Genomic DNA, 23,156 nt, shown 5'->3' with positions numbered 1-23,156 from the left:
TCCAAGACTCGAGAAAATGAAATATTGCACCTTTCAGTGGAGCAGCCACCAGTCTTCTGAGTCTCCTTTACAGGTGTATATAGGAAAAGTAAAAAAAATCAGACAGTAAATCAACTATCCCTAGTATTATGTCTCTAATTGTATTCTCTCGTGAGCCAGAAAAACATGCAATAACTGTGTAAAAACATGTCAGGTTTTCTTCAGACATTAGCTTTGGATTTGGGGACTAATCCTAACGATCAATTTTTTTTAATGGTATTAATTAAACAGATATTTAGAAAAATCTGTAGTCGTTATCATCTGTTCAATTCCCTTTATAATCATGTTTGATTCTCAGTCTCAACAACTTCCTGTGGCAGATGAGCTTCACAGTCTAATTACACGGTGCATGGAAAAGGATATCCTATTAATTGCAACAGACTTCTTAACTTCGTTCACATTCTCTCACCCTTCCTCCCCAGTTCCTCCACCACAAGGACAGCCAAGTAGAGCCAGGTCTGAAGCTCTACCTCTACTCTCTCCAGACCATTTATACTCAACTGTTATGCCTACTCAGTTCAGTTCCAAAGGTAAAACAGCTCAGCTTTTTTCACAAGCAGGCTTTTCCATGCCCTTATGCATTCTGGTCACCTGTTGCTAAAAGCAAAAAGATCGCAAAGCAGAAAGATCAAAAAAATAACCAGCAAGGTTGCATCTCTGACTTACATGAAAGTACCGTATGTTCTTTTTTAAAATAACTAACCCATGCAGGCTGAAATGTAGCTCATCAAAATGCACAAGGCACGTTGACCAGCAGTCTTGAGAAAGCTGCAGAGATGACAGAGTTGTTAAAGTTAATTCAGACTCTTCTAAGGTAAGCACACACAGAAGGGTGACTGTCTCCTGTTCCATTATGCATGGTACACGCCAAGCAGTATGATTTAATCACGGTGTCCATTCATTCACTGAACAAAAATGACCACTTTCAAGCTGCCAAAAGAATCCATTTTCTGCTTGCAGTCTAATCTTACAGGGTGTTCCTCAGGATCAAGACCTGCAATTTATGTGACAGTTAAACGCCACTAAAAAAAAGTTCCACATACGCAAGAAATGAAAGCAGGCCATTTTCTTGTGGAAGACAGGCTACATTTCACATGATAACACAGCTGTCACTATCAGCAATGAGGGACCAAGAACTACTATTGCCATGGGATTCAAAACCCTATTTGCAAGGAGAGGTAAAATATTGCCACCTTATATGGGTAGGTTTCACACAGAAACCCACCACGATTCTAAACTTAACTCCTTTATAATTTTAAGAGGGAGTGAGGACTAAAAAAAAAAAACACTACATAAGCACATAAGCTTGAATGTCATATAAATCTCTTCAGCTCTTTTGTGCCCCCACTAGCTTGAGGCAGAAGAAACAGTCAGTCTTTCAGGATGGCCCAGCTAATAGGCTTTCCCTGCAAAAACGATTCCAAGTATTCTACCATAGTTTTCTTCTGCAGCTTCAAAGGAGACAGGAAACAGCAAAGCACAGGTTTCATGCTGAGCCAGACATCCAAATGCTCCTAACCTGCTACTCCCACGCAGCCTACTGTTCAGAGCTGAGCCCATCCTGTCACAGTTCAGGTCCATAAGAGGCAACTCTGCAACTGGCACACAGCCAGCACCATCATGAAGCTCTGAAAAACTGTTACGACTTACACTGCAGGCCTGCCTGCTACCTTAACATTAGTTATTCAAAGTAAACAATAAAGCTAATTGGACAGCAGAATATTCAAGTCACCATTTCAGTTGCTTGCAAACAATTACAACCCAAAAGGAGCACAAGAGAAAGAGCTGCAGCCTTGCTCCTCAGCATCACCTTAGGCTTGTCCCATCTCATCTTCTCTGAGAAGGAGGGTGGGACAAGTGGACCTTAGGTCCCACTCAGAAGCATCCCTTCTGCATAGATGCAAACAGCTGGCAGGCAGCCTCTGAGATTGGCCTTGGACATCTGTACTCCAACACTATGCCCTGCCCAGAGTAGAAGAGAGGAGATTTATGTTAGATGTCAGGTGGAAATTTTTCACTCAGAGGGCAGTGAGGCGCTGGCACAGGCTGCCCAGAGGAGCTGTGGTGCCCCAGGCCAGGTTGGATGGGGCCCTGGGCAGCCTGAGCTGGTGGGGGCAGCCCTGCCCACAGCAGGGGTTGGGACTGTGATCTTTGAGGTCCCTTCCAATCTAAGCTGTTCTATGGGCCTCCCTCCACTGATACCATTCCCTGTGCCTGCTTCGTTCCTGAAGTAAACCAGAGGAAACTTCAAAGCGGGCAGCCCTCAGCTGCAGCCACCTTCTGTGTTTTATAGGTGACCACAGTGGAACAAGGCAGCTACTAATGAGTCCTGTGAAGCAGCAGACAAATATGCTAACCTGATTGTCGGTCACAATTCTGAAAATGAGCTTTTATTTGGAAAGAGAGTCCAGATAGTAGATAATACTCCATCTAGAGATGGCTGAGGAAGTGGAAAAAATCCTATGTATCCATATGCAATATAATTGAGAAAGCCAGGCTTACAGGCATGAAAGAAAAACTAATGTATGAAGACCATGAGCAAAAAAATTCCCAAACAGCTATTTATAGCTTTGACCTTTTAGATTTTCTGCATCACTAACTCAAGAAACAGTCTGCTGCCTGGCAAGCAGAGGTGAATGAAAGCAGAGCATTGCCAACTTGCTCAAGAGATCCCTTGCTGAAAGGATGCTGTCAGCCTGAAATTTCAAATTTCTATCCAATACTATTATAAAAAACTTGTGGAATTACTGTAACGTGATTTTTTGAAGGGTGTGTGATAGGGTCAGTCTTTGCTTTACACTCTTGTCACTAGTTGGTGCATTAATAATCAATTTCAATGCTCTGCTGACAACAGCGTTTCGTGCAATGCACCACTGCATGCAATCTCCAGCATATGATTTTCCAAGGCCCAGAAGGAACACTTGCTTCCAGCAAAAGGAAAGGAAAAACTGGAAGGATAGCCAAGAGTCTTACGCACGAAGGGTAGAGATCATTACTGCCATCCTCCCTTCCTTCCAGTCCCCTTCTCAGAGGACCTTACTTTTCCTTTTTTTATTTTTATCCTTTTAATATTGCAATATTATACTTGGGATGCTCCTCTGAAAGAGGATATCTTTTAAGGTTTATTTTTTTTAATTATTTTTTAAAGTGGGGAGGGGGACTCTTAAAAGATGCCAGAAAGTTGCCAGCATTACAAGAATGATGTAAGAATGTTATGTTTTAAATTCAGCATATATTCTGGTCTTTGTTCATCAAAGTTTCGTTTTTTTCCAGCTTTGATGGGCTCGAGATTTTGTCTTGAAACAGGTAGAAAGCAGCAAAGAAGATCACAGGAGGAGGAACTGAAAACACTGCACATTTTAATTCCTCCTAGAAATTATGTAAATAAGAACACTTTTAGGCTGTACTTGTGGACCAGGTTTTCCTACCTATTGTTTATACATCCACACACAGATGACAGCCTAGAGAAGAGGGAAAGAAAACAGTAGAAGGATATTTTTTAAGAAGAGACAGAAAAAAAGCAAGGCAGGGTGAAGGGACTGGTGCTAAGGTGAATATGAAACAGCAGCAAGTCTGGCAATGGATTTGTTTCTGTTCCCATTTGCACAGCTTGGCAAGTAAGAAAGCTAGCGCTAAGACAAACATGAGCAATGATTACAAGAACTCACCAGCCAAGTGCTGTTTGAAGACTGACATTCTCACAGAACCATAATCCTCAAACATCAACACTTTAAAGGTATGCATAATAGACTTTTCTCAACCTTTCTGGTGGCTACAAACAAACATTGTGTAGCTAGCTCCGGCCAGTTTTGCTCTTCTTGAAACATTCACAAAAGGCTCCCTTTTACAAAACAAATCTTTGCATCCTTTTCAATTAACTTGTGATGAAAATTAAGCTTCCAAAGAAAGGACACTTCTCAGCACTTACCTTATTCTTACCAAACCGAATTAACCTACTGGGCAACATTGAAAAAGGAAGCATGAAGTATGTTTTCTCAACAGCTTTGCTCTGCGAACACAAGCTTTATGTTTACGCAGCCTCTCAGTGGCATCTAAGCAGCTAAAAACCTGCTGTTATGGTACAAAGAATTACTTTTGGGACATAACCCTCAGTTTTACATTCTGCAGAAGAGAAGAGAAGTATGTTTTGTCAGTCTTTTTCCCAGTAACCTCAGGCATCAACAGTCATACTAGTGAGCTGAAGGACTCATTTGGAGGGAATATGACAGCAAGCAAAGGGAATTAACTACAAGAAACATTTCTCCCATTTGCAGTTATCTGACTTCAGCCCTCAAGAAAGCAAGCATCAAATATGGAGAAGGCAGCCAAAAATCCTTCCCAAGAAGAGCAACAGATGGGAATGGTTGCTAGGATGGATTTCAGCACTGCATTGTACATTAACGTCAATGGAAAAGGACTCAATTAGTGAACACAGATCCAATGAGAGTGGTGATAGGTGTAACAGGCAGAGATGGCAAAATAAAGCTCTTACTGAAGGGAACAAGTCAAGAGTGTGAAAGTGGAAGGAGAGCAAGCACTGCTCCTATGTAACTTGCCCACTGGGGTGTCCCAGTGCTCTGTCCTAAAGCAGAAAGAAGGCATCCTTCTCATACATACATATACACAAGCCACCTCGTTTTGTAGCATACTCTCAAATCACAAGGCCAACATCAACATGAATCTACATTTCAGGGGAAGGAAAAACCACATGTCACTGTCTGCAACGCCATAAGTCATTCTGGGACACCAGAGCTCCTGTATTACTCACACCCTGAGGAAAAACAGTTACCTGTTGCCACCATGAAACAAATGACTGAGCTGGCACCAGTTGAAAGCTCACAATTTCAAGGCTTAGAAACTGGAAAACTACATGACACAAAACCACCGGTAGCCAATCTTTAAGCTTGTTTCTTACCTCAGCAGGTTTCTTTTGTTCATTTGCTGGTGTTTTTGACTTACTCCTGTATTTAGCACAAGAAGAAAAGGAAGTAGAAGGACCTGTTTAAAAACAAAACAAACAAAAAACAAAAAGGATTTTTTTAAAATAAAAGAATCATTATAACTAATTTAAATTCACAATTGTTCAGTACAACACAAGGCACTCCAATCTCCTGACTTTATCTAATTCTTGACAAGACATGGGCAAAAATCTCTTCTGTAGGCTTGAATACAGCTCCTCCTTTTCCACTTAACGTCTTTGTAAAACTGCAGCACACTGAGTTTATGGGTACATTCTGCTCTGCTCAATACAAGCATGAATATACAGAGCATGCAGACCACTGTCCTTCATTTCCTTTCTATCAGAAGTGGAAGGAGGAGCAAAACTGAGGACAGAGTTTGAAAGTACTAGAAAAGCAAAGTGAAAAAGAAGCAAGTGATACTGAAGAGTACTGATGAGAAATGCAGGAAAGTACAGTGCAAAGTCTAGACATCTCAGAGCAATGTTAGTCCAATAAGTTGCTGAGTTGAAATGAACATGTTAATGAATCAATATGGTGTTATTAGATGGGCACAGGCTTTTAACAAACAAGCAAGACTCTATCTTGCAGTTTTTTTATCAGGTACAAGAGGAAGGTGCAACCTCAGCCAGATGTGCCAAGGAATCTTTAACGAATTTCACTGACTTATCTACCAGACCACAAAGGAATGATTTAGAACCACTGCAAGATGCTGCAACATGTAAATGGTCTAACAGCTCAGACTTAAGGCTGAAGCTCTGCATGTGTGACAGCACGACTTTCAGATGGCTCTAGCCATATGAAAATTTCCTCTGGGCAGAAAAGTTTCTCTTGGAGTACAGATTTATTTTCCCCAACTCTGAAAGGGAAAATCATACAAATTTATCCTCAAATTCTAAGTAGATTTAATTCCACCCCTAGTTTACAGGTTCATTAGTCTCATTTTCCTCCCAAAACAGGATCCAGAACATAAAAGACCACAGAAGATGAGAAGAAATCAAGCAAGAAATACTATTTTAATTACAAGAGGTAAAACAGTTTGCCCTCAAACCACAGAAGGAAACCACAAGGAGGTGACAGACCAAAGGAAAACTAGCACATGCTACTTACTCTCATTGTCTGAACTGTCACTGGTGCTCAGATGCCTGTGGCGTTTCATCCTGACGCATCCTAAGGAAAAAAAAAGAGTTGATGGTGACCATCAGAAGATGACACGCTGCATGGACCTGCCAGCTCGTGCCAATTCCAGAGTAAAAAAAGAAAAAATTCCCCAGAAGGAGAACTTTTGGGCACTATGTATGGAAATGATCACCCCCAGACTTGTTACCTCTCCGCAGCATGCACTATCACAGTTCACCTTTAAGGGAAGAAAAATCAAGCCCAGAAGGGTCCAGGTAAAACAAAAAGCACTTTTTAAATATAGATAATTACGGTTTGTGAAGCTATCAAAGATATCAGCGAGAAATTATTACAGGGCTCCATGCCAGCTCCATTAATAACAAGATATCAGGCTTTTTGGAGTCAGTTTTTAGACATACAACATGTACGGGGAGTGGAGAAGGTGAAAATTCTAAATGACGACTTAATAAAAGAAGGATCACAGTAAGGACCAGCCAGGCATTCCAAACAAGTGCCAGCACAAGTGCATGTACATTCCTTTTGGCCCTGCCATCCAATAACACTCCACACTGCATTTGTTAAACACAAACTAATAGCAGTTTACACGAATAATGGTAAATGAAAATCACCCTTATCTTTTAAACAGCTTGAACGTGAAAGTCGTTAAATAAAAGAATTAACAACCGAAAATGCTTTTTTTCTTTTTCCAAAGCACAAGACAGGCACAAGTGAGTTGCAGACTTCAGGACAGAACTCTGGGGAGAAGAATCTGAAACACCTGTGGTACCAGAGATGCCAGCCTGACTGCACCTGAAGCTCAAACAGCTCCATTTCTTAAATAAAACAAACATACAAGCTTCATTTTTAAGAAAAAATAGGAAAAAAGAAAAAGAAAAAAAAGAGAGGAAAAAAGCACAGCTAAATAGCCTATTTGATAAACCCTCCACATTAGTTACTGTACAATGGGTCCTGAGATTATCCAAAGACCAGGGGATAAACAGGATTTCCGGATAAGAGAAGCCTATCCAAAGGCTTTGAAGGGATTGCAAGCGAACCTTTCGCAGCTGAATTGCTTAATTTAGCGGCAATTTTCAGCAGCCTTTATACTAAAGCGTGAGTTTGATCAGTGTGTTTGGATTCAGTAATCAAAGTTTAAAACTCTCCTTTGATCTATCTTTCATAGAAAGACACTGCCCACACCACCAGAAGCTGAACAGGGAAACGAGGCATGTCTTTTCCAGCTCAGCACACACAGAAAGCCAGAGTTGGGTATTTAGCCTGAAGGGGACAGTGGTTAACAGGACAAGGTATGCCTTAACAGCTTACCTATAAGCTCCCACCATATAACTTATTTCATATAACTAGCCTTGTTCAGGGCTCAAGCAATGTGGGGGACACCTTACCACATGCCAAGAGCAGTGCCCAGTGGCAGGGCTGAGTTAATGTAGCGTACCCAGAGTACTGCTTCCACCCAGCCAGTCATCATACACTGTGTAGGCATGGGTCAGGCATACATCTGTCTGCCAGGCAGAAAGGCTTCAGCCCAGCAGGCCTCTTTTTTGTGCATTTTTAGGGGGCACCAGACTCAGAGCTAAGCACTAGGTAGGGAGGGAAGGAGACAATGACTGCTCTCATCTTGCCAACTCCCGCCGTTCAAAGGCGGGGGCTTCAACCACAAGCAGCTAAAATGGCGCTGCCTGGGTGAGAGCTTCTCCCCCACAGAGCCAGGCTGTGCCGCAGCCCAGACCTGGAGCACACAGCCCTGCTGGGAAGGAGCGGGCCCCACCTGCCCCTGTGCCTCCTTTGCTGGCAGCTGCAGCTCTGCACAGCCCTGTACCCACACCCTGGGGCACACTGCAGGCCCTTAGGAGATGCAGAGAAGCCACATGGAGTTGTGTGGAGCAGCACTGCTCATTGCCATTCCTTAGCGCTCGCTGCTCGCTCCGTTTTTATGTTGGGATGAATTTTTGAGCAGCTGTTAAAAGGTGCTGAAAGCTTATGGCAGGCGACTCTCGTCTTTTATAGCCTACATAAACATGCAGCAATAAAACCTCTTTGCTCCACGCTCAAGGCAGCAGCTGAGGAGCACAGCACTCGGTTAGCGCGGTTAAACACGAGGTCGGAGCATGGCAAAGCAGGGGCACCTGGGCACTGGGGAGGAGCAGAGAGGAGATGGCTGCTCTGGGGATGGCTCACACAGAAACAGCAAACGTTAAAAAAATTAAAAAAAAAAAAAAGCCACCTCTGTATACCTCTGCTAACCATTTCACAGTGAGAAAAACACCACGTTTACAGAAGCTGCATTTCAGCCATGGATTTATAGCAGCTCAGGCGGGAGATTTACACCTCCATCACAGCAGACAGCAGCAGTTACCCAGGGTAAGAGTCCTGTGCAGTAATAACGTCGGATTGCAGCCTGATTTCTGCAGCAGTATTAACTGCAACGACCAGGAATAAGAACCTGCTGAGCTACAACAAATCACAGAGTGCTGTGCCCAGAAGACAGACCATTAGGGTGAGCAGCACACTACGCACTCTCCAAAGGTGCCCATCTGGTGTGGGATGCAGCATTGCTGTGCTAGTGCCACCTCTGAGGAGAAGCCTGGCCACCCCTGCAATGGTGGTTTTCACATGCTGAAAGATGGCTTGGAGAAACGCCCATCATCCATCCCATGCCCATCTGGGGAGAGTGGACATGCACACGTGGTTCAATTTTGGCCTTTTTCTAACTTCATCCTCAAAAACTACAGTGGTAAGGTTTAGAATAAGGGAGAGACAAGGAAAAGACCAGATATGAAACTGAGAAATAAATTCAAGAGAATACCAGTGCCCTTTTCTAGGCTCAGAATACCAGTTACAATGAAAGACATGACAACCCAAAACCAGAACTAATTTATTTTTTAACACAAAAAATGATTTTTTTTTCATAATAGATGATATTTTTCCACAGAATGGTTCAAAAAAGAAATTTAGAAAACTGCCTCAAGTAGATGCTACTTATAAAGGAAAAAAGAGATGAGAAAAGATGAGCTGTCATTAGGAACATGATGGAAATGCCGCACAGAGAGAGCTAAAAACAGCGTCTTTCCAATTCCTTTATCTTCACTGAGGCTTTTTGCAAATTTGCCTGTAAAACTTTTGGTCTGGATTTTGAGAATTCACTTTTACACTTCAGACTTTCCACCAGCTCCCATACTGAAGCTCAGAAAAGCGACGAGTGTCACGCAGATAAGAACTTCCAAACTACAGAACAAAGGAGGGAAGTGGCTTCAAAAAACTCAAATAAACCTTACATCTCATTTCCAAGTTACCAAGTAATAGTTCTCACTCTCACGAAAGATAAGCAGGAGTGCTTTGGCTGTGGGCTCAAAATGTACTCAAGCCTTCTGGTCAAACACAGATCACCTTAGAAACAAATGCTTGAAGTATGGGAATACAACATTTTTTGGGGTATATATATATATATATATATATATTTTTTTTTTTTAATCAACAGAAGGACTAACAGATGACTGATCACTTGTATGACAACAAATACAAACTTGAAAGATGCTCACCTTCAGAGATCTCTTAAATGAAATACAAAATAAAGGAGCAACATTAAGAAATCACAACGTCACAAGCAAAGAGGCACTCGACTCTCCAGGCAGCTACTGCAGTGGAACATTTTTCTGCTGTGGATCTTAATGCCAGATACCAGAACAGTCCCTGGATTCAAGCCATGCTCCACACCAGCTGCAAGCACATCCCTGATCTCCCCCAAGAGCTTAGGGGAAGAACCACAGGTCTAGAAAAGAGGAATCTGCAGAGCCAGAGAAATCCTCCTTCCTGACCTCAATGGCCAAAGGAGGGTCAGGACACCCTACATCCTTCGGGCACTGAACTACAAGTAACACCCAGAAGCATGTTCTCCTCAGCCACAGGCAGTGAAATGACACGGGCAGCAACCACCCAGTTTCCCAGACACTGCCTGGATGAAGCTGGGACTTGTGTTGCACCCAGTGCATCCTCCTTTGCCTGGAAAAAGCCAATCTGCACTCACCTGGCTGGAACTAGATGTGATCCCAAGCTACACATAATCAATGCATCAGCCAGCATATGCAAGGATGTGGTAAGAGACAATATCAGTTCTTCCAAAGCTTAGGGGAGATGCTTTATGATTAGTGTTTTCTAAGTTGTGGTTGCTCCTTTTGGCTTATCCTCCAGTACCTGCACTGTACAAATTCCAGTATTTCCGCAAGAAGCAGCCACTTGGTTCTGCCACTGCCCTCCCCTCTCCCCCAGGAAAACCAGTACAGCACTGAGCAAAGGCAGCAGAAAGAATGAGGAACCTGAGCCTGAACTCATCCAGCACATTAGGCATGAGACACCAGAGATGAGTGGACAAGATGAACCCTTAAAAACAGTTAGGATTTCTAACAAAACAGAATCCCTGGAGTATAACAGTCCTTTCTTCCTGGCTTCAGTTTGATGATGAGAATGGTTAAACATGTATGTGAGAGACTCAGTACCCAGGAAGACATCTTCAGAAGGAAGAGGAAGCAAAAAATTCAGGGAATTGTAACACAAATACAAAAAACAGACTGATTAACTTTCAAGTGTGACAAAAAATAGCCTGCTTTCCCTGTCTTATTAAAAACAGCATCTACACATATAAACGAAATGACAAGCTACATGCAAATCCCAGATAAAAATTTTGTACTTGCATTTTACAATATGCCTTGACTACAAAAACTAAAAAATAATAAGAAGGAAAAAGAAAAAAAGAAAAGGAAAAAAGGCAGAGGCAGTAGGTAGAAATTTCCAAGTCTCCAAGACGTGGCTTACGTAACTGTTAAATTTAGATTAGGAAGCAGATTATCTTGAAAGGTCTTCAGGAAATGTACCACAGTAAAACCATTTAAATAGGTCAAATTTCATAGTCAACTGTCAGAGAAATTACAAAATATGAACAGAGTTAATACAACCTTTCAAATAACTAGAGGTAGAGGGATCACTTGTGTTTGAGTTTTTTATTATTATTTTTTAATATCCTATCCAACCTCACAAAGAGGCTGTATAAATGAGAAAAACCCACTCGGAGCCTGTGCTACCAATATTTGCTGCAATGGAAAGGTTTGAAAGGTTAAACAATTCATAGGAAGGAAAGTTCAGGAAAGAACTAACATTGTTTCTCTATTTCACTCCAACCTGAAAATTAAATAAATGAGTAACAATTTCAGGCACAACCACCTCCTCTAGCTGGAAAACTAACACACTGCTCTTCACTGCTCCACGTGAAGGCAGGGGGACATGTTTCCAGCCAGCAGCTTCACCCACATCACCCTTATGTTCTTCTCTTTAAGGCAAGCTGCATGCCTGAGCACAACCCATCCGTGCAGGATAGGCAGGCACTGATGTATTTCTGCCCATTAAATACTTACACCTTTAGCACCAATCCGGAAGGCAACATGAATCTGAAGAGAATCAATTTCAGAAAATACCACTGGATAGACGTAAATTAAGTCAAATAAACAAATGCGCACGTGGCTGCTCAGGGCCCCAGGCAGGATCCTTACCCTCCCTGCAGCACTGCTCTCAGCTGTGTTCAGTGCTGAGAAATTAGGGCACAGCCCCACTGGCTGCAGAGAGAGGAGAGCAGAGGAGCCTACCAGCCTGCTCCTCATCTGCATCCAGCGGTCGAGCGGCAGCTCCAGCACACCAAGGGCAGGAGATGTGCACAAAAGAGAGGGTGGCAGAGGGCAGCAGCCCAGGGCTGCACTGATTGATTCCCAAAGATCAGCCAGCAGCAGGGGGGGAGTCCAAACACAGCCTCCCTGCTGCACATGTGCAGAGCCACAGCAGTGGGTTTTGCAGAGAAGCAGCCATCCCAGGGCTAGGAACACATTCACACTGAGGCGAGCTCTGCAGCAGAGGTGCAACTGCTGATGAGGTTTGTTACTTCATTTACTGAGCTCCTCAAGATAACTGGCACTTGACATTGGTGCTAAGACATCTAACTACCCAGGGGCAAGAGAAAAGACAAAATAAAACAGGCAAAAAATATCACAAAGCCACGTGAACTCGCTCAACAAAGGCACTGTCAAGGACAGCATCAGCTTTGGAGAAGACTGCTGTGGGTGTGCTGCTACCTCTGAAGGCACAGCCCCCCTCACCAGGACTGGCATCTGGAACCAGGCAGGCTCTGAGGGATCTGCAGAGGGTCCGCAGTCATGCCAAGCAATTATGCCTCACCAATAGCACTGAGCAGAAGAAACTAGGAGTATTTCGCGTGGCTTTCTATTTTAAGCACCGCTATGATTCACGTTACCTCAGCTCAAGGTGTTGCACAGTCTTTATAGTCCCTACCCTTACAACAGGCTTATGTTCAGCCAAAGACACCAATGTCTCAGCACTGCAGTGCAAAACTGCCCCACAGCAAGTGGGAGCCCCCACAAGGGGGGACAGTAAGGACATAGGATCATGAGAAGGAAGCAAGTAGGAAACCAGTTACTACCTAGATTCCTAACCAGAGAGGCCTGATGACAGGGCTACAGCTCTCACAGGGAGCGGAGGGGCAGCGCTGAGCTCTGCTCTGTGTGACAGCGACAGGGCCCGAGGGAATGGCATGGAGCTGTCAGGGCAGGGGCAGCTGAGGTAGGGACAGTGCTGCACCACAGCGCGGTGGGCACAGAGGGCTGCACAGGGCTGTGAGCACGGCCCCAAGTGCTGGAGTTCAAAGAGTGTTTGAACATAGATTTTGGGTGGTCCTGTGTGGGGGCAGTGGGTAGAATCAGTGATCCTTGTGGATCCTCTTCCAAGTCTGGATACTCCATGACACTATCAGAAAGGGAAGAACATAGAAATATATGTCCTGTTTGGGATTAAAAGCCAACACTTTTTCCCTACTAACAGTACAGTCAACGGTTCTCATACTCTGCAAGATACTTAACATAATCAGACACTTTTTTCATACTTTCTAATAAAAAATTAAAGCAGGATTTATTGTTCTTTTTTCCCTCTAAATCTCAAGCGATAAAAGCACTGACAAAAGTAACCTGTGTTAAATATTTTATCTGTTTTGACTCATTCATTTCTTGCTATAATGCTTTAAAAAAAAAGCTAATAGCTTTGCCGCAAAGTTTGCATCACTAGCAAAACCTAATAGTTTGCAAAGAGGCAAAAAACCTTCAGTTGAGTATTTACATTCTATTCAAAGAATGAGAGAAAGCAAGAACACAAATATTTTCCTATTAGGAAACATTAATTTGTCCATTTCTTTCCTCATCTGACAAGAAATGGTTTTCATTAACAAGTTTAAAACAAACAATCTGGACGATTAAGTTTTCCTAGTAAAAAAAGCCAGCAGCAAGGGGATCGCTGGATACAAACAATTAAAGGGAACATGCTATCACAGCCAGAACTCAAGATATTTGGAACACTCAAAATCATCAGTTGAATACTAAAATCCTACTATATTTTCTGTTATTTACTGTTATAACATTTCCGTGCAATTATTAGTTCTCCATGTCAAAATGTGAAAACATGAACAAAAACTTACTAAAAGAAGTGAAAGCTTTTTTTTTGTTTTGTTTCTAATGTTTTAAAAGGCTACGTTTGTCTTAATAACTGCTAAACTCAGATTTGTAATGCCCAGACAACTAATTTAATGTTATGTGCTACAATCTGTAAGACAGAAAAAAAACCCTAAGATGTTTTAGCCTGATTTGAGCACATTTATAAAAACATAAATAGCATTCTAGGCTTCTATAAATCACCCAACTCAGGTGGATGATGATATCCTGAAGAAGTTACTGTGACCAGTCATTTCACTGCCATGAAAGGGATGATTGCAACTGCTCAAGGTTCCTACAGTGCCGCAGCTTGTTGGAGAAAGCAGTAAGGATATGGGTAATCTGATCACGCAGGATTCAGTTTGTCATCCAATGGCCAAGTTGAGGCAAAAGCACAGTTTTATAGCACTAGCTCTTGAATAGGAGTCAGCTTCCTTTCTATGTCAGGAGGATTAAAAAGCTGTTGCAGTCAAAGCTGCAGGGCTGCGAGATGCTGAATCTGACTCCAAAGGAAGTCCCATCATCCGTCCTCCACTCTTGCACTGGGATGAACAAAAAAGTCCACAAGCCACGGAAGCAGGGAAATGTTTCACCACATCCTTATTCACAGTTAAGAGCCCTCAGCATGCTGCAGCTGCTGACAAGATCAGGAATAAAATCTCTGCTGAGAAATGGGGAGGAAAAAGAAAAAAAGAAAAGAGAGGTTGCAGCTAAAAACAAGGCTGTAAAATTGAATGAACAAAACTAGAATTGAGATCTGCCATAGCAGACTCACCCCATTCAGCATAGGTGCTCTTAAGACACAACAATCCATCACAAAATCTGCAGATGATGTTTTAAAAGTGCAACTCCACCTTGGTGGGGAGGATTTTCTTCTGTTTTTCTGTAGACCTGTACGGAAGTCTCCTTCTTTGTAAACTCAGTGCAGCTAGAGAGATGGGGAAAGGAAGCAGTTGCAGAAGGTACCAGAGCTCTGCAACGGAAAGATGGCACAACTGAGCCTACACCAGGCCACGACAGAGTGGAATCGCAGAATCATCTAGGTTGGAAACAACTTCAGGATCATTAGAGTCTTATCACCAATCTGACCTACCGAGACCCATCGCTAAACCATGCCCACGTTCACATCTCTCTTAAATAACTCCATGGCTGGAGACTCCACCACTGCCCCACACAGCCAGTTCCAATGCCACCACTTGCTGAATGCCACGTGACCAAACATCAGGATCTCCTTAGTCAGCCAGGACTGCTGATAAGCTATTAAAAAGTGGCCTGTGAGCATTTCCCCCAGGTTCTTCAGTTTCCTTGGGTAAATCACGTCTGCCACCATGGACTTACAGACATTCAAAAGATGTAGAAGGTCACTCAGAGTTTCCCGTTGGATTATGGGGGACTCATCTCACTCCCCATCACCACCTTCCAACTCGGGAGGCTGGGTACCCTGAGAACAACTGACCTTACTAATACAGACTGAAGCAAAAAAGGCATGAAATAAGTTCATAAGTTCATAAGTTCATAAGGTTGGAAAGGACCTATAAGATCATCTAGTCCAACCATCCTCCTATCACTATCTCTACCCAACTACTAAATTAAGTCCTTTAGCACCTCATCTAAACGCTTCTTGAACAGCGCTAGGGATGGTGCCTCAACCACCTCCCTAGGCAGGCCATTCCAGTGCCTGACCACTCTTTCAGAAAAGAAATGCTTCCTCAGGTGCATTACTACAATGTGCAGGTGCAATTTTACAATACTCAGGTGCAATACTACAGCCTTATCTTGATCTTATTCTCAGTGAGGGAAAACATACTGCAGTTGTGCTGCAGGAGCAGCACAAAAGGCTGGTCCTTTGGCTGTACTCTGCAAAGGAAAGCAGAAGGCAGCTGCCTGCACAAATACCAAATCAATACATAAATAACCGTGCCGTGGCACCTGAAGGACACCAGTAAAAGGTCTTAGGTAGATGAAAATAAGCACATTAATTGTACAGCTCTATAAATAAGGTACTTGTACATTCCCAAATCAGCTGTAGCATCAAGTGTTTTATAAGAACAGCCCACAGAACTGCACAGTGATACATTCTTCCAGCAAGGCCTCATAGCAGTGAAGAGCACCAATACAAGCCTGTCTGCTTTCAACTACTGTCCCTACTGTGCTATACAGAAAAACCATTATTGATGAGCAACACTAACAGATCACTAATTTCTGCTAAGAGCAGTATTTTCTCCCTCTCTCTGGCACCACTGAAGAAAATGTATTTGTAGGACTTAAGTTCCAGATCCAGCTGTACAGAGCGCATGCCATGGCTTGAGGATAAGAGAGGAAACAGAGTGAGACTAACTAGCTGAGAAAAGTGGATGCAGAACAGGAAAAATCTGCCACAAGTGGTAAAGAAAAGCAGACTACTCACTGCTCCTCATGACCCAGAAGACCAGTGACACACAAAGTTATGGGGTAAAATTTAAGTCATTAAAGGCAAACAAACAATCCAAAACATCTTTACATGAAATTGCTTAGAGAAACTCAGTCCTACGGGATGATGTAGGGGTTGAAAAGTAAACAGATTGAAGAGAATTTGGCAAACAGAGGATGAGGGCAGGCAATTAAACACAACGTGTGACATCAATCTGCCATCTCATAGTTAAAATTCTACAAGAAACAGAGCATACATTAGTGCTACAAAGGTTTATTTTCCTAAGTGTCCACTGCTGACCATTACTAGACACAGTGATTGGTCTAATTAACTAACAGAGTTCATATGAAACCAGAGTTACATTGAAAAGTTATCCGTTCAATGCACTTCCTTTTTTAAATGCATTGGCTACCAACCTGGTCTCTGTGAACTACAGATCAGATATGTGATCTATACCATGGTGACTACTGACATTAGCATACTTATCAGATAAAATTCTGACTAGAATGAGTGCAGCAATAAGATTCTCATGGCTAACATGCTGCTGCCCTACTTGACTTGGTTAACCGCTGTTCACTGTAGAGAGCTATTCTTGTCAAAATGATTAATTAAAGTAAGATTAGGTCATTCCCAATGTGATTGTTTATAAGACAAATTAAACACATCATGCAAATATAGCCTACTTTTACCTTAAGACACTACCCACTGAGGTATTTCTTCTGGATAATGCAAAAGATGTAAAGATGTGACTCCCATTTACAAGAAAGGTTGGAAGGAGGATCTGGGGAGCTTCAAGCCAGCCAGCCTGACCTTGGTGCAAGGAAAGGTTATGGAACAGATTGTCTCCAGTGAGATCACACAGCACATGCAGGAAAACCAGGAAAGCAGGCGCAGTCAGCATAGATTCACAAAAGGCAGGTCCTGCCTGACCAACCTCATCTCCTTCTGTGATTAAGTTACCCACCTGGTGGATGAGGGAAAGGCTGTGGGTGCAGTCTACCTAGAATTCAGCAAAGGACACTGGCTACCACATTATGCTCCCGGAGACGCAGACAGCCCATGGCTTGGACAGGTACACTCTTTGCTGGGTATAAAACTGGCTACATGAACAAGCCCAGGTAGTGCTGGAGAATGGAGTTCAATCCAGCTGGTGACTGGTCAGGAGTGGTGCTCCCCAGGGGTCAGCACTGGGGAACTGCCCCGTTTAACATCTTTATCAATGGCCTGGATGAGAGCGTTGAGTGCACACTCAATAAGTTTGCAGGTGACACCAAGCTGGATGAAGTGTCAATCTTCCTGGGGGTAGGAAGGCCCTACAGAGAGATCTGGACAAGCTGGCTAGCTGAGCTGAGGCCAACAGGGTGAAGTTCAACAAGACCAAGTGCTGGGTCCAGCACTTTGGCCGCAGTAATCCCAGGCAGTGCTACAGGCTTGAGGCAGAGTGGCTGAAAGACTTGTGGAAGAAACAGACCAGGGATACTGGTCAATGCTTGGCTGAACATGAGCCAGCAGTGTGCCCAAGTGGCCAAGAAGGCCAATGGCATCCTGGCCCATATCAGAAACAGTGCAGCCAGCAGGAGCAGAGAGGCAAGCGTCCCTCTGTATGCAGCACTTGTGAGGTCACACCTCAGGTGTTGTGTTCAGTTTTGGGTCTCTCACTACAAGAAAGACATCGAGGCCATGGAGCACGTCCAGAGAAGGACAGTGAAACTCTGAGGGGTCTGGAGCAGCTGAAGGAACTGAGATTGTTCAGTGTGCAGACGAGGTGGCTCAGGAAAGTCCTTACTGCTCTCTATAGTGATCTGAAAGGAGGTTGTGGTGAGCTGGGGGTCAGCCTCTTTTTTGTGTAACTAGCAATAGGATGAGAGGGAGCAGCCTCAAGCTGTGCCAGGGGAGATTCAGATGAGATATTAGGAAAAATTTCTACTCCCTAAGAGTGGTCAGCTGCTGGAATGGGCTGTCCAGAGAGCTGGTTGAATGATCATCCCTGGAGGTGTTAGAAACATTCAGATGTTGTACTAAGGGATGTGGATTAGTGGGGAAATATCCGTGGCAGGTGGATGGTTGGACTACATGATCTTGGAGGTCCTTTCCAACCTTGTTAATTCTGAGATTCTGTGAATGGAAGGAGTAATGAACAGCATACTGGAACAACTCAAAAGGTCTGTGTGCCTGTGCATGTGTAGATATACAAACTGCATAAACTATTCCAAACTGTGTAAAGGAAAGCTGTCTCTGTCTTACGTTACTGTCATTAGAGATGCAGGTGCCCCCTTTTGAAATAACCATTAAGAACTGTGAAATTCACCAGTAGAACCTCTGACTTCTGCATAGCTATTAAAGAACTGTTTTAAGAAAACAGTTGCTTTGGAATCTGTTACTCTGGCATTTCTTGTAATTTTTAGTATCCGCCACAACGTAGCGGGGAGGAACCTATTTATATCTATTCCTCACTCCTACAGCCGTGTCAGTATCTCATAGGAATATCTACCAAACACACATAGTTGCAAGAAACAGACTTTACTCCCTTTCGCAGGTGCTGCAGTGGAGTCTTAACAAAGATAAGAGAATACCACAGAGACTGTGTTGCGAGGAATTAAAAATAGCTCAATCAACTTTAAGCTGAAGGAGATAAATATGAAAACAAATCAAAAAACAGGCTGTGAAAATTTCTGTAGATCTTTTAAAGTTTCTAAGTTCAGAAAATACAACAGGATGATAGATAGCAGCAGGAATTTCTTGAATTATAGCATTCCTGAAGCAGATCAGGAAGGCATTCCTTTAAGTGGCATGTTAGTAAGCAGATATACGATACAGAAAAAAAAAACACAAAAGTTTATCAAATTGTTTTTCTTCTTTTTTTTTTTTCAGCCAAAACTTTTACTCTGCTGAGATGTGATCCCTTCTCTAATAAGGCTATGTCTGAAGTTTAAGAAGCCATTGCACTTCCATTTCCTTCAATTTTTCAAAATCTGGATGACTAGCACGGTGTTTTCCTGAGAATTCTTACAGGTTTATCATCTCAAATCTTTCCAGGGTACACATTTGAAGCTGTTCTGTTTCTCTCCTCACTCAGAGGAGAAACAAAGCCCACAGCCAGAATTTACGTTGCTATATGTTTGAATTCTCTAAGTTAACCTCTTCAAAACCTACTTAAAGTAGTGAGAAAAAAAAAGGAATGAAGTTTAAATGTTTGTTTGCAAAGCCCAAGGATAACAGAGATCCATCTTATATAAACCATTAATTTCACCAGTTAAATCTGTTCAACTTCGTGTTTTCCAGCTCCAAGGGTAGAACACATTGCATTTTAGCCCTGCTCACAGTACAGAATCAAGCAAGAGGAAAGAAAAAGGCTGCTTATGTGAAAGGACTGCTAGGTCCTAACTCCTTGAAAACAAAGGGAATGGTATGGCAATAGTCAAGGCCAAAACTGCAATTACAGAAAATCAGTGGGTTATGCACAACGGCAGCTGAACTCAAATCTTCAGAGCCCACCTAGAGTCTGCAGATTTGATCCCTAAATTCTGAGAATCAGACATAGAAAACTAGAAAAAGTACTTTTTTTCTTCTTCCATTAAAAAAAAATGTCAAAGCAGAAGCAAGCTTTGAACTGAAGTCTCAGAACTGAGATCACTGCATCCCCTCTCTTTGCCCCTCCTTATAATCTTTGGTAGCCAGCCAAGTGGCTCAGCTTAGCTCTACTTTCCACATCGGTCCAAAAGTAGAATAAGTACTAAAACTTGCATCAGGAGAGGGGCTTATAATCACATTAGAGACATGCAACAGAGACCAGCTACCTCGGTTCAGCAGACAGCTTGAACAAGGCTTCATAATGAGGTACAGGTGTTGGCACTAATTAGGCATACTCAGCCCGCTGCTAACATCAGTCCTCAAAGCAGGGATTGCACTTTAATCCTTTCAGCCACATAAAAGGAAAGCAAAGAGTGGCAGACAAAAAAAAAAGTAAAAAAAAAAATAATAATCTCTGTAAATGCCCATGCAGTGGACAGATATTTTTTCCTTACTTAAAGTGTGAGGGAAGGAAAAACAGAAGTGTCACAAAACTGTAGAAGTTTACCATGGTGTATCCAAGCGTAAAAAAGAACCTAAATCTCTGCACAGCTGGACTTTTCAATTTTAGGAACACTATCACAGCATACAGTATGTACTCACCACAACTATCTAGATTCATATGCAGAAAAAAAGCAGCAGAATCAGCACATGTAAATAACATAACAATAGGAAACTATTCCTTCTATGTCTACCAACTTCCAGTTCTTACAGGGTACATCACTACGGATTTTAACTGAAATTATTACAAGGACTTCTGCATCCTGGAATCTCATCCTTAACAGCTTCTTTTGCCACTTCCTCTCCTTTGAAAGACTTTATATTCTTTTAAAATCCCCAAGCCTTCAAATTAAAATTGAAATGCTGAAGGTATACAGGTTCAATTTACCATTGTAAACACCAACATGTGCTATTTAAAAAAAAAAAAAAAAACAAATATGAATTCCTCCTTCACTTACATGCCAGGTCATGAGGTAGATGTTTTCGCTTCATCTGATGACATCACAAGCTCCTAAAAAAGTGAAAGGAGTGCTATTTAGGGAGGAGTGACACCAGACATTTCATATTTGAGCTACAATTTCAGTTTTGGCAAGTAAGTGAAGGGTATGTCATATTTTTATTGCAATTTCATGAAGAAAATTATACCTCTAAGACATAAATTAAAGCCTCAAATTCCAAATTCTCACTCAGTTTATGGAAAAATAAAATGCACCAACTGTACGTACAACACACACTACAGTATGGAAACACAAACCACTACAACAATAAGTAAATTGCTAAAAATAATCTTAAAGTCAACTTTGCCATTCGTATGAACAAGAACCATCTTTACTGATATCAACAAAATGAAACTTAAACTAAAATATTCTGTTTTAGGAATACAAAACAAAATGTTTAGGTAACTGGCAGCTTATTCAGCTGTTCTAAAGGGCTGATTTCGTCTGACACACAGATGCTTGCTTTATTCTAGAGGGTCTTGGATGAAGCAAGCATACTTACAAATTCACACAAAGGCAAATTAAAAAACAGCTCTGGAGAGAAAGAGCCGGGCAGCTCCTGCCTGAATTCCTCCCCACATTCCTCAGGCTCCTCTGTGATGATTCTGGACAGCTCAGCTTCCCTGGCAGGGGCTCTGCTTACTTGCTTTTTTTAATTGAGTAACTCGCTTCAAGCAATATGAAGCATGGGAAGAGGAGGCATTTTTCCCTCCACCAGCTGCCCACACTCCCCTCTTGAGGGGTTATGCACATGTACATTTGAGTCCAATTGTAAGGGACATGACAAAAGCATTACAGTTGCTACACCCAGTAGATTTGTAACAATGCTCTTGGGGGTGTCAGCCGTTAAGAGCTGGGAAACAGTATTAGAGAGCAGAAACTAAATAAAAGAAGAAGAACCGATAACTAGGCACACATACTGCCAGAAGGAAAAGAATAAGGGTGGGGGGAACAGCACTCCCTCACAGAAATAAGGCAGCTCCCGGCCCATGTGTCAGCACCACGTTGCTGCTTTGCCACCCTCCCACAGCAGAGGGCTGGGTCCCACAGCCCAGCAGCCAGAGGAGCAGCAGGCAGCCCATTACTGAGAGCAAACGTTGCTCAGCTGTGTCTGTGCCATCAAAGGGGAGCAGCTCCTTTTAAGCTGGGGAAGGTGTGAAAAGAAAATTAAAAAAGAAAAGCTCACACAATATATTATAGCTCCTCTATAGTGACCTGACAATATTTTAAAGTCTTAACTACCATTTTCTTTGATTTAAGGTTTTAGAGCTTTGTGTTTCCGTGTTGCTGTTTTTTATTTAAGACAACTCAGCGCCCTTTCCCCATCTCCTTGCCAGACCCTGGCTATGTACCCATGACCTGAAGATGAAGCAGCTGCAGAGGCGAGGTGCCCAAATGGTGCCTCAGAGCACAGAGGCTGGCCTGCACCTCAGGCAGGCTGCAGGGCACTGCTGAGAGACTGGCATTGCTGGGTGCAATCCAGGAGCTGAGCATCCGGCCCCAAGGAGGGAAGTCCGGCCTGCAGCCTACAAATGGGGGTGAGCAAGCAGGGGGACCGAGGGAGCCACCTCAGAACCTGCCAAGGCTCTGCAGCAAAGCCCCATGGCAGCCCCCACATCCTCCAGCTGATGGGACTGCACACACTGTGGAGGGGCTGGGGGAAAGATGTAGCTGAACGGAGCATCCAGATTGGTTTTACAAACCTGACTGCGCAGGTTTTTTCTTACAAAATGTTTCATTGCTGAGCTTCCTTCCTTAACGTTCCCCACTGAATACCTTTAATGTAAATTTTCCATAGAAACAAAAGCAAAGCCCTGGTCATGGCAGCTCAAACAGAATCATTAAAATGCAGCAGAGCTTACAACTTTTAAGTGCGAACAAAACCACAGCCTTTGCCTCCCAGCTGAACCACAAAACTAATATATTTTTGAATCATTCATTAAAAACACATTTGTTTGCTCAGTTAAAGGCCAAGATGAACTCCACAATACCGAAAGGTTCAACTAAGATTCTTCCTCTCATTCTTTAACTGTTCTGCTATACAGCTAGAACCTGCAGTTTTATTTATTTCACAGTATATACAAAATAGCAGGGAAGATATAGCTAGCTTGTTTGTTTGCTCTGAGTTGGTGTTATTCTGTGTTTTTTTTTTTTTTTTTTTTGTGTGTGTGTGTGTGTGTGTTTTTGTTTTTGCTTTGTTTTTAAGTCAGTCCTAATACACTGACTCAGAAACATGAATCTGATCCATTTCAAATTAAGGAGCAGGAGCTCATTGCTAGAACCCCAGCAGTCAGGTGTCCGCCTCCAGGCTGTCCCCAGGGCAAACAGAGGCCAGGGGTAGCAAACAGGATGCACTGCACCAGCAGGGCCTGGTGGGAAAAAAACAAGACGGCAGCAACAGAAACTGCTATGCAAGTGCAGCAGAAAAGAAAAATTAAAACGGTTTTACAGACACTAAAGACAGCAGATATACAGGAACAAAACATGGAAATGCACAGAAGCTTTCAGT

The 23,156-nt window shown here is 42.8% G+C and overlaps 1 protein-coding gene across 2 annotated transcripts in view; it reads right to left on the bottom strand.

Moving 5' to 3' along the window:
- The window catches only part of JADE3 (jade family PHD finger 3), a 57,617-nt gene that overhangs the window by 22,004 nt on the left and 12,457 nt on the right, over positions 1 to 23,156 (bottom strand). The window contains exons 2-4 of one of the 2 annotated variants that reach the window (XM_065741216.1): positions 20,609 to 20,661; positions 6,108 to 6,167; positions 4,955 to 5,037 (exon numbers count right to left, since the gene is read on the bottom strand). In XM_065741216.1, coding sequence (XP_065597288.1) covers positions 4,955 to 5,037; positions 6,108 to 6,156 — 132 coding nt within the window. In that variant the 5' untranslated portion in view covers positions 6,157 to 6,167; positions 20,609 to 20,661. The remainder of the gene's footprint in view (positions 1 to 4,954; positions 5,038 to 6,107; positions 6,168 to 20,608; positions 20,662 to 23,156) is intronic. The other variant, XM_065741218.1, reaches the window with a different exon arrangement.

The sequence above is a fragment of the Cyrtonyx montezumae genome, unplaced genomic scaffold, assembly GCF_038088225.1.
Source record: "Cyrtonyx montezumae isolate F1298 unplaced genomic scaffold, pur_monq_1.0 scaffold_3, whole genome shotgun sequence".
NCBI classification, from domain to species: domain Eukaryota; kingdom Metazoa; phylum Chordata; class Aves; order Galliformes; family Odontophoridae; genus Cyrtonyx; species Cyrtonyx montezumae.
Note: the sequence above shows the minus strand (reverse complement) of the source record. Positions and strands in the feature narration are given on the sequence as shown.